Below are 12,497 nucleotides of genomic sequence, written 5' to 3'. Positions count from 1 at the left end.
GATTATTATATTGATTTTATACAATGAAGTGTGTTTGTATACACGATAAATAGTTGATAAAATGTTTCGATATTTAACTTTGAGGGTAGTCTCTGATAGAAAATTGAAAACTCAGTATTTTTTAAAAAAATTTAAATAAAAACGAGAATATTTACACAAAGACGATTAATTTTTTTTTTTGGTGTAACTCAATGACAATTGACAAATAACTGTTAGTTGCAAATTTTTACCAAATGCTTATATTTGGGACTAGCACAAAGTGAGTTTTATAACTGAACGAACCTTATAGACGAAACGGAGCAAGAAACAAAAAAAATGTGTGATGGATTATGATCATTATTTTGTAATTTCAATTTAAAAAATTTACTTTTACACAATACATATTATTATTAGAAATTTCACATTTTCGATTTTTTTTTAGTTTTTTTTAGTTTTTTAGTTAGTATTTTGACATCTTCTTCTGACCGACTTCACGTAACTACTTTTTTTTTAAATTTAACTTTTTTTTTATATATCATCCTCTTTTACTACTTAAGGGGATGTAACAAGTTTCCAACAGTGTGCATTAGTGACACGGTTTTATTTTAAATTAATTTTAATTTAATTTTTTCTGTTATGGAAACATTCATTATATGTATATAGGTACTATATGATATACATTATACTTTATTTACTCATCATGAAAATGTGTTTCTTGAATGCACGCTGTATTCAAAAAGCGACTGGCCAATGAATAATAAAATTAGTAGTAATATAAAAAAAATAATAATAACATGATATAATATAAAAATATCTAAAAACATATCTATGTTGCTAAAACCTTGACAATGTATTTGAGGTTTCTCATAAACTGTATTTTTTATTTATTTAAAAATATTAAAGATACTTTTTTGTTATAAGCATTTTAAGTTTAAAGTTTGACAAGATTTGTCAAAACCACATACATTTGTAAATAATTGTCTGGTTAAAATGTATAAAATTTTCAATGAAACACAAAGTTCCTCATAATTACTTCGTATTGTAACCAAAAAATCTGAAGAAAAAAATGTAGGCACAATTTTTTTCTATCGATATTTTAAGTTCAATATTGGACGATTAGATATTTAAATGAAGAATAACAATTTTAGTTGATTTGTTGGAATTTAAAAATATTATTGCTGGCTATTTGAAACTTTTAACGAATATTATAATTATATTTTATACACACAATGACATTTTAAAAATATTTATATTAATATTATGTTATTTCCTATATATAGTATTAATACCATATAGTAAAATAAATTACTAAATTTTTTTTTTTTATTATATTTAAAACATTTACCATCTATACAATGTTAAGTACAATAAGCAAATTTGATAATTTAATGGTTGAAATGACAGGAGAAATAACATTAGTGAGCAGGCACTCAGCAGCGCCTCCCGGTCGGGTACATACTAAGTATCATTGGTTTTTATTTACCAGTATACAACTTTTAACAGTAGATATTTCCATTTTGTTATTGAATTTTTAATTAATTTATACTTATAAGTCAACTGCAGTTACTGCAATGAAAAACACAATAATTTCCTTATACATTGATTCGTGTTTGTAGAGTTTTAATTTGTAACGTCAATACTACACACTAAAAATATTAAACGAGAATTTACAAATTTGTATCGTGAAGGTCGCGAAAAAATTTAAAAGATAAATCATAAGCCAGTTAGATTATCCAATAGACAATAAAATAATATGAAATCTATATAAATTTAGACTCAGGGTAGTATTACTTATTTTTAACCTCTCTGAGTATGTATAGGTAAATACGCTTAATAAGTACCTAGGTACCTAACCTATAATTATTGTACAAATAAAAACAACAGAAACTAATGGTATGCAAATATAGAATTATAATATTCTTTATTTATTTTAAACAATACAACGTTTTATTTATAATATATTATATAAAATACATAGGTGTATATACCTATTATACATATTATTTCACATGCTTATATGAAACAAAGGCATTCAAAAATTACTAACGAAATGTAGATGTTTAGTTGCGAATTTCATTGAACTTCTCAATCGATATTTTGACGATACTTGATATTATGTTCATTCTACTACGAATAAAGATACATGCACTTCAGTAAAAAAACTACGCATTTAAAACATAATAACAACATATTAAAAAATTAAAAATACATGTTTTAATTTATTTTATAGTGAAGTATAATATTTCATATTTATCTATGGCAGCTCATAATATTATAATATTTTTCTCATACCTACTAACTTAAGGTTTTCAATAATATTATTCGCGTGTAATATGAAGAGTAGTATTCATACAATAGGTGACTTGAGCCGGTGATTGTAATTACCTATACAATATTACTATAGTAAATATTAAAAGCTAATGGCCATAGTCACCGGGCTTAAGTTCAATAAAAAAAACCGTGTTACACCCAACAGGAGTTGAACAATCAAAATTTTTTTCCGGGAAACGTTAGATAATTCAGCTGGTTTTGAATAATACGTATTCAATTATTTTTGTTTTAATAATTAGAAATGTTGAAATTCGTGAAAAACAAAAATAATATATTTATTTATTATGACGTAGGTATGAATTCCTACAATATTATGCATATAACATACCTAATACTTGTAATTCATATTACTTATCATTCGATCTCATAGACTTTACATAGGTAGTTATTGATTTTATATTTCAAAATTAAAGCATAAAAATTAAAATATATTACAACATTTTTGAGATTCATGAATTTTAGTTTTAACTTTGAAAATAAAAAGCGGGTAAGTGGGTAATGCTCTGCTGTAGGTACATTTGGTGTTTAGAGAGTCACTGTAATGGATGTGTTAAATTTGAATTTAATAATAATTGTATACGATAAACGATTCTGAGCGAAAACGGTCTGTCAGCCTATTTACGAAGTACCTTTTATGATATTATTGTGATAAACATAAAAGTATTTCATTTTACTATTAGGCATTCATTTTTTCCAAAAAAATTGCATTTGAAAATGTCATTGAGTGTATACTGTATACAGTATAATGTTTTCTAAAAGTTTTAAGTACCTACCCACTCGTATTATACTATTATATAACACTTCATAAAAGTCACTTGAGGAAAACTATTTAATACATTAAACGTTCGGGTACAAATATTTAAATCCTAGCATAGAGCATAGCTTTACATGCAAAGTATTCTTTGTATACTATATACTGGATGTTGCATGTTAATACAAACAGAAAACAATTATTTTATCTAGCCAATACCCAATGCATTATTATTGCAAGATAACTTTTTTATTTTAAATGATCAGGATAAAGCCATTAAATATAGCTTCAATATATACATTATATTTTCTGTGGGAAGTGCTTGAGACCTATATATACATAGTACGTATTAATATAGGTATTATATTCAATAACAGTATTCATATAAGCAATAATTAACAATTCAAAAAATTTTTAAAGAACTATAAATTAATATATTATTTTAATAAGTATTTATTTAAATGTATACATTAATACCTATAGGTATTGAACGGAACATAGGTTTTATACTAGTACAGTACTACCTCCCAATCTTATAGTAAATAAAAAGATCATTATACACTAATGGCCTTCGATGATCTGGTAGTTAATAATTATGTAATAGATATAAGAGTATCACAATACAAGTACCTGTACAATTAAGTAATGGTTCATAAACTTTACTAAAATAATATACCACGTGAATAGGTGAATTTATGTATACATAATATATTGTGTTATAAATAAATTATAAAAATTAAATTTACAGTAACATATATATTTAATATGATATATTAAAAGAATAACAAAATTATATTATTGAATCATTTGAATGTATTGAGTTTTTTATTCAATTTTTAAAAATGATAATCAGTCTTCTATTTATCTTTAATAATTATAAAGTAAACATTATAGTTTTGTTTAAGTCTATGAGAACTTCATACTAATATTAATATAATATGATTGAAAAAAATAACCAAAATTAAATTTATGCTAGGTCAAAAAGCGTGAAACTTTATAATAGGTACAAGATCCCACATGTTCTTTTAGCAATTTAAAAATATTTAAAATACATAAACACGATTTTTTTTTATAAGCGTTTGAAAGTTTAAATTTTGATAAAATTAATCAAAATTACGAAAATGTACAAATTATTTTGTAGTTAAAAATGTATAAAATATTAAATTTGTTTACCTAAGACTTGAAAATTGAATAAAAGTTCCTCATAATAGTAGTTAACACTGAAACAAAAAAATCTTTTTTTTTATTTATTTGAAAATTTAGGTACCTACAATCTGTATTTGTTAATACTATTTAAAAAAGATATTGACTGTCATAAACATACACATAATAATATAAAACAACAAATTATGCACAAGATGAGGGAAGTCAGCCAGAACCTTCTTATAGACTATAGTTAATTTATTAAATCAATATTATTTTAATAGGTCACGGTAGCGACGCCTCTTGATGCGGCGTAGTTGTATGTCAGGAAGAGTCGTGATAATAGATTGAAGACTAAAGACGTGTTAGGCTGGTGTTAGAGATTGAAGTGAACCCTGTTATAATATATTTTGGTTAGTTGGTCAACTGTTGCAATTTTCAAATCTTTGTGTAAGGTTTCATTCGTTACGTACAAATGGGCCGGAGGCTCTTAGCCTAAGGTTGGTGGACTGAAAGGCTTGAACGGCGTGAGTTTGATAAGGTTTTGGTGCATCCCCAGATTTACATACTATACGTCCAAATGTGTCTCAGTAGAGACTTGTACTTTGTGGATTTTGTGTGAATTGGTAGTTTGGATTTGAGTGTAGGTCAAAGCAGATGGAGACGGTTGATGAGAATTTTTCGTTTGGATTTTAAATATGGGCCTCAGGTTAGTCTTTCGCATAGTGAAATTACCAAATATTTTACCTTAGTCATTGTTGTAGGTATTCCGGCTCCTTAAAGTTGAAGTGAAGGGTGGTTATTTTTCTGAAGTGTAAATGGCACACTGAAAAATTTTACGGAATTTATTAAAATACTCCACTTAGACACCCAGGTGTTTTTTAAGTTGAGATGATTTTGGAGATAGGTTGAGGCTTGAAAAGGGTCTGAATTGGGGGTAAGTATAGGTGTATCGTCGGCATAAGTTGCTATTGTCGAGTTTTCTGTTTTTGGAATATCTGATATATATATAAAACAAATCACTTCCTTGAGGAACATCCATAGACTTAAAGAAATGGACGGAAAAATATTTATGATAACGCCGTGCAAGTGGGTAGAGCTTGTTCCGAGGATCGGGCATCTTATCACATTGTTTTATCATTTAAAAATAATAAAATTGAACGAACGCTCTAATTGGCTGTCCTCGGAGCAGAGGCTAATTTTCTCACTCTTATGATAAAACTCATGCTGTCTCTCTTAATCCGTTTGGCACGACCACGCCTCCCAGTCCTCGGGCCTAATGTTCCGTCTATTTCTTTAAGTCTATGGGAACATAAGTATAGAGATTGGGAAGTAGGAAGATATTGAGTCACCTTGTCAAACAGCAAATGTTCGTTTGTAATGGTAAGAGCGGATTATTATGTAGTAAAGAGCTGGAATAATTTTCTCAAACAATTTTGCTAAGTCTCGTAGTAGACTTCTTATAGGCCTAAATTATAGACTCTATAAGGTGATGGTAGATGTTTGAGTTTACCAGGTTTATGGTATAAGCACGCCTTGATATAAACGAGTAGAAAAGTTAAAGTTAATTGAATTTTAATGTCTTTTTAAATTAACTTTTTTAAATTAAATTTCCATTAACTTAATTTTTAGTAAAATAAATAACTAGTTAGGTTCTTTTAATCAAATCCAAGTTACATTAATTTATAAATTTATAAATAAGTAATAAATAGAATACAATTATTATTGATGTTGCATATTGCATAAACATTTAGTTTTTATTATTTTAAAACATATTACTGGATTTTTATGTATTAAAAACATAATAATAGTAATAACTCAACTTAGTAGGTAAGTTAATTGTAGGTTTCCATATACATTTTAACTTAACTGAGTTAAAAAAAAATTAGGATTAAAATTAACTTAAAATTTTTAATAGCAGCTTAATTTAAGTCAGTTAAAAATTATCATTAACTTGCCCAGGCTTGTGTATAAGTATTACTATGAAAAATGAGAGTCTCAACATGGAGTTGTAGATAAATATGAGAAGTAATAGTTTTATTGGATACCTAAGTGCTGTAATATTTCGTTTGTAATTAAATCGTACAGACGATTTCCTAATTTTAGCTTGTTTATTATGTGTCTTAGTTCATTTGGGGTTGTGTGTTTTTGTAGGAGCGAGTGAGAGACACCAAAAAATCTAATTAATATATATAATACAGTTTTTTATAGACATTATAAGTTAAAATGTAGACGAAATTAGATATCTTCGTATTAAACGAAGAATAATAATTTTAGTTATTTCGTGTAATTTAAAAATATTATTCGTGGTACTTGAAACTTTTAACATATATTATATTATTACCTATATTTTATACACAGAATGACATTTTAAAATGAAATGTTTTCAGCAAAAAATAATTCAACCTACGCCTACCGTATTAATAATAGTAAAATAAATAACTACTTCAATAGCAATATAAATCTATCATAAAATATACTTAGTAATACACGCTGACCGACTAAGAATCGCTCATAATCGTTTTTCTTATCCAATTAATTGATTTAAAATTGAACACGTCATATACATTACGGTGACTTTTCCTCAATGACAAGATGTCTACATTCAACACCTACTTTACAGCAAATCGGATACCAGCTACTTTCCCCATTTATTATATTTTGGTATCAATGAAATCGATTTTATTTCTAATTTGTAATCGTACGCAGTATGTGTTATAGGCTTAGCAGAATCCCTTATTAAAATTACATTATTGGTTTAAATTAATTTTAAAACTTGGATCAAATAAAAAAGTATTAGGATTTGAAACACAATACAACAATATTACATTTTTTATGGAAAGATTCACATACATTGGTTATGCGCTGAATACTAAAACTCTTTCCTGTCCATAAATGAGGAGGAAACATAAAACCATCGATGTATATCTACTACTCAGTCTGAAAATTTGATTAATTTATCATCTAACGGCTGTACCTATCTATTGCTGGTAGTTCCATTGAAAACACATTTCCAACAAATAGAAAAGATATGGAATTTTTTTTTTTACCTTACTATATAATAAACAAATTTACGATTGCAGATTGCACAAATGAATAGTACCTAAAATTAAACTTAATCTAAATATTGTATAAAATATTAAGCTACGTTTTAAAGCTTCTGCACTACGATCGGTATAACCAATACAATTATTCAACTTAAATCTAAAATCCAAAATAAGAATACAAATATGAATTAATTAAACTATACTTATTTAACTGTTTTCTGACATAATAAATTGTTTAATTTTGTTTCAGAAACGTATACCGTTATCCAATAAAATGGTATCTCGTTTTGCAGTATTTGCGTTATTCTTAGTCAGTGTCAACCCATCGTTGACAGGACCTACGAATATATTACCAACGTTACCAAATGCAATTATAAAATCAGAAAATTCTCAATGCCAACATGATAGTTTAAAGCTACAGTTGGGTCTGCAAAATATGACTCTTTGGGCACAACAAAGTAAGTTTTTCATAGTTAAGATAATATTATAATAGATATTTTATTTTCAACTATTATTTTATTATTACATTTAATAATAATACAATAATATGTTAGGCGTAGGTATTAGGTTGTAAATAATGATTTTTTTACAAACGACGTTATGCATCTTGCATTATTTCGACTTTCAAGTAGGTAACTTTCAAATACGCAAATGAAACAAAAAAAAAATAGTTTAACATATTTTAATAATTCGTAATTAATGATATAAATATTGAGGAATATTTATTTTTGCTTTCTTTACAATTACCATCTACTTAAACTGTTGGCGCCGATGTAGCTTCTGCAATTATAAAGGTGGCCATTCACAATGAATGACGATTCGCATCAACATATAGGGAAATCGATAGTTAAAAAATATAGCCTATAGGTAATTAAAAGGCACCAATTTGAACAACAAAGTATAACATAATACAATATAAACTAGGTACCTATATTATGTGTCAATCATAATTAGTATTGACTCGTGATTATTAACACTATGTTGTTAGTTAAATAATTTATAATATATTGTTCGTTGCCTTTAGTATATACGTGCCTATTGATTTTATACTATTATTTCGTGAGTGTACCATATTATAATAATTATTATTATTATATAAAGGAATTTCATACTATAGTAATTATTGGTGTTAATTATTAAGTATTATCTTAATGTGTTTAATGTTTACCGTCGTTAATTTATTAGGCAGTTTTACGTTTTTAACAACTAGTTAGGTATATTTTATTTTAGAATCATGATAATTAATTACGTACAGTACTACAGTGGTGGTCAAATAATTCTATCACAATGGGATGTGGCCGATTTTTTAATATACACCATTTAATCATTGAAAATATAATTTATGGTTATCATTTTATTCCTATATATAATGAATTATATATTATATTGAAAAAAGTTCATGTTGGCCGTTGTGGGATTCATCCCTATCTTCCTCCCAACGTTTGACAGTTTGACCACCACTGTTTGTGCGTAGACACGTCTTAATATACTCATGAATTTTGATTTTTATAATTTTTTTTTTATAGAATTCTTTATCGTTTTATTTTATAATTACTTATATAGTTATGTATATTTATTGACATTTCAATAATTACGTATTAAGCATTTGTTGGTAATGTAATTGTTTGGGTTTGTCTGTACGGGTGTGTTCAATGTAAAACGATAAAACCATAATTAAGTACTACGTACAGGGTCATTATTTTTTCATGAAACAATCATTATAGGTATTATTTTGGTTTCGAAAATTTAATTCGGAACTATAAAGTTAAATGACAAACTATAAATTGTGTGGAAATAGTTTTGACTGAAATTTATATTATAGTAACGTTTAGAATTTTTTAAATATCAAAACAACTGTCATAATGGGTGAAAATGATGATGAACGCCCTTTAATTTAGTTGCTCCACGATTTGCATGATTTTATTTAATAATGACAAGGTCCCGACCAAACAGCCTGCAAATTACTAATTTATATATGCTAATAATCGGAGAATATAAAACCCATACAAATCCAAAATGTCGATAAAGGGGAGGAGAGTGGCTGAATAAACGTTTACACTGAATCCCTCGCGTTATTTTAATTTTAAACATGTTCTGGTGCCAAGCAAATTCCAAACACGCTAATCTTATGCTAAATATTTAGAAAATGATTTTTTTGAAATTCATAATTGGGAGTATGGTGGTACGTTGTCATAAATTTGTACTCTAAACCGTGATTTTAATGGTCATATTGTAAGGAAATGTATAATTGTGCTAAAAAAAACCTATTGGTTGGCATGCTATCACATTATACAGACGCGTGTGGTTTTACCGGGTGGGTAAATATGGGGCACGTCATTCCAATATATTATTGTTATACAGTAACGTCTGTTAAAATAGTTAGACCTCTACAAATGACAATCCGATTGTAATATATTCGAATACAATAGTATTTGGATACTTTTTGAATTATAGATATTTTTTTTTAAATTTTATACAGTAGGTATCTATTTAAAATAAATGTTATAAGTATTTAAAAAAAAAATTTAAATAGTAAATATTAATATAGGTACCTAACTAAAAAATTCGCGAGTCGTGAAGTATGCTTCCTTCAAAAACTGTAACAAGTCCTAGTTCTCTACGGTAAAACAATTAAATAAAAGCATAACATATATCTAAGAATATGACATTATGTATATTGAAAATATCACAGTATGTAAATTATAATTTTCAATCATTTTTCAAATCATGTTTTTCAGTAGGTAACACGAGTACCTTGTACCTCCAGATAAGTTACTCCTAAATTTGTATGTGTCAAAAATACGAAACTATATGAAAGAATAAAATTTCGATAATATTTAAGTAAAACATAATACATAATGATATTATGTTCTGCTTTAATTTACAATTAAAATTTCGTTTAAATGTTAATTATATATAATCGTTTAGACAATATATGTGTCTGTTTTAAATAATATATTTTGTGTGAAAAAAAATAATATTGTTTTCAGTATTTTATACAACAATGGCAATGATTTTATTCAGCCACTCGGCTACAATTTAATATATATGTGTATAGTGTATACCGATCGCAAAATAAAATTGACAAACTAGTTTTTTCTTAGGTAACATGTGGCGTCCGTTCATTGACCGCAACGCAATCAGCTGATGCCGAAATCATTTTCGCGCATCATATACCTATACGCAGAATCTAACCATAATAACCTAACCCTGTTACATTATGACCTAACCTTATCTCACAAAACACTGCTGAAAATTCGAAAAAGTGTAATTTATTCCATTAACCCGAAAGTTTGTGACTGAAGCACATTATTTTCAGTCAATTGTCGTGTGTTTTGTATGACTTGTAATACGAATAGCAGGCGCTTACAACTTACAAGTTAACAATGCTATGTTATTATTTATTGTTATGTATACAAATTATTGTAATTATCTTCATAGTTTTTTTTTATTATTTTATATATTACGCGTTTCCTTAAATGTTAGCTCATAATTTATTCATGAATATTCTCATTAATTACAACTTAAGCAGAATATGGAATTAAAAATATACGTAGAAATTTAAAAATAAAGTAAACACTTATAAAATTACTACCACGGTATAAATAGTATACATTTTTGATATTTTTGTAAAACTGGAATTTTAAGTAGATGTGAATCACCAAATACACAAAATATTCTAAAAAATCACAAAGACTGGATTACATTAAAACCAGGAATAGCATGTTTTTTTATTTTAATTGAAACTTCAGCAATGCCAATTATCAGCAAAAGCTAATTATTATATTATTGTAATAACAATTTCGGAAAGTTGGTACACCACACTGCACATCGTAGACAATGTATTCGTAATGTAACATAAAACATTGTTAAAAAATTTGTTGTTTGAAACGCGGAGCAAGTAATAATAATAATAATAATGTAATAATAATAGACGGTTAGTATTATAATTTAAACGTTTAAATAATAATTAAAAAGTATAAAAAAACACATTATCCAGATACGCATGCCAGATAGCTATTTAAAGCCTATCTCTTTATTTATAGGCAAATTAGGGTACCTAAAAATTAAGAATTTAAAAAAAAAACATAATGTGTATATCGAATGTCTACTACAGTAAATTAGTGGGACAGGCATCATAAGTTCGGCTGAGGCCGCCCGAGGATATCCTATGTATTATATTGGGACTTACAAAGTATAATTAATTTTATAATAATTCAATACACTAATAAGTTATAAATTGATTATAGTATAAAAAACTATATGTGCATAGATATAATGTATTTTATGTATAATGCTATATTATTAATTGTTCTGTTTCTTTGGGATCTCTTCCTGATTTTTTTTTTAACTTTTAAATTACAATTTAAAATATTAAATAATTATTATCTATCTCCATAGTTTTACGTATCAGTTCTGTTGTATATAAACCACAATACAATTTAGGTGTGTCTACCGGATTACTTATTTATAAATATAATAATGCGGAAGTTATTCAAAATCTGATTTTTGGAATTTTTATATATACTTAAAGAGTATATGGACTATGGAGATATAAACTTCTGTTTTTCAAATGAGAACTGTCCTTTTCTACTGTAAATTATTTAGCGGATAATTTATCTGAAAATGTCAATGTTCCAAAATCAAAATTCGAACTAGTTATTTTTTAAATATTTAATTTTGTGTAGTGAGGATAATAGGTCTGTGCTCTATAATAATACGTTTGTGAAGATTATGTGGGCTATAATGGTGAGCTAACAATTTTAGTAATTATTATTAATCTACTAAAATTTAAAAATATATCACTATAATATACTATTACAATAATCTATACATATAGCCATATAGGTATGCGTATTCTGACTGACTAATTTATCAATGTAGAGCCTAAACTATGATAGCTAGTAACTTAAAATGTTTAAAATACATTCGTAACACGTCGAAGTGGAGCGTTAAGGTTAGGTAATTATTTAAAAATTCGCATTTTAAACAGGGGCGCCATTTGGGGGGGGGGGGGGTGTGGACTCGCACACCCTGTAATTTTGCTGTCCACAATTGGCCTAGGCCTAATTAATACTATGGCCAGATGGCCTTCAGTTTGCCAATCTTTAATTGTGCATGCACCGCAGCTATTCACTGATAATCATAATCCATAAATAATATTATAGGTAATATTGTGTTCTTTAAATTTGATAATTGATAAATTGAATAGGTATCACTTTATCCACTGGGCCCGCCCAAATATG

General features: G+C 26.8%; 1 protein-coding gene across 1 annotated transcript in view; it reads left to right on the top strand.

Annotated features, from left to right (window-relative positions):
* LOC100159213 (nose resistant to fluoxetine protein 6) overlaps window positions 1-12,497 on the top strand; it is a 41,438-nt gene that overhangs the window by 242 nt on the left and 28,699 nt on the right. Inside the window, exon 2 of the mRNA XM_001952194.5 lies at window positions 7,502-7,709. Coding sequence (XP_001952229.3) covers window positions 7,526-7,709 — 184 coding nt within the window. The 5' untranslated portion in view covers window positions 7,502-7,525. The remainder of the gene's footprint in view (window positions 1-7,501; window positions 7,710-12,497) is intronic.

The sequence above is a fragment of the Acyrthosiphon pisum genome, chromosome A2 (genome assembly GCF_005508785.2).
Source record: "Acyrthosiphon pisum isolate AL4f chromosome A2, pea_aphid_22Mar2018_4r6ur, whole genome shotgun sequence".
Taxonomy (NCBI): domain Eukaryota; kingdom Metazoa; phylum Arthropoda; class Insecta; order Hemiptera; family Aphididae; genus Acyrthosiphon; species Acyrthosiphon pisum.
The sequence above is the reverse complement of the archived record's forward strand: the minus strand, read 5'-3'. Positions and strand labels throughout refer to the sequence as shown.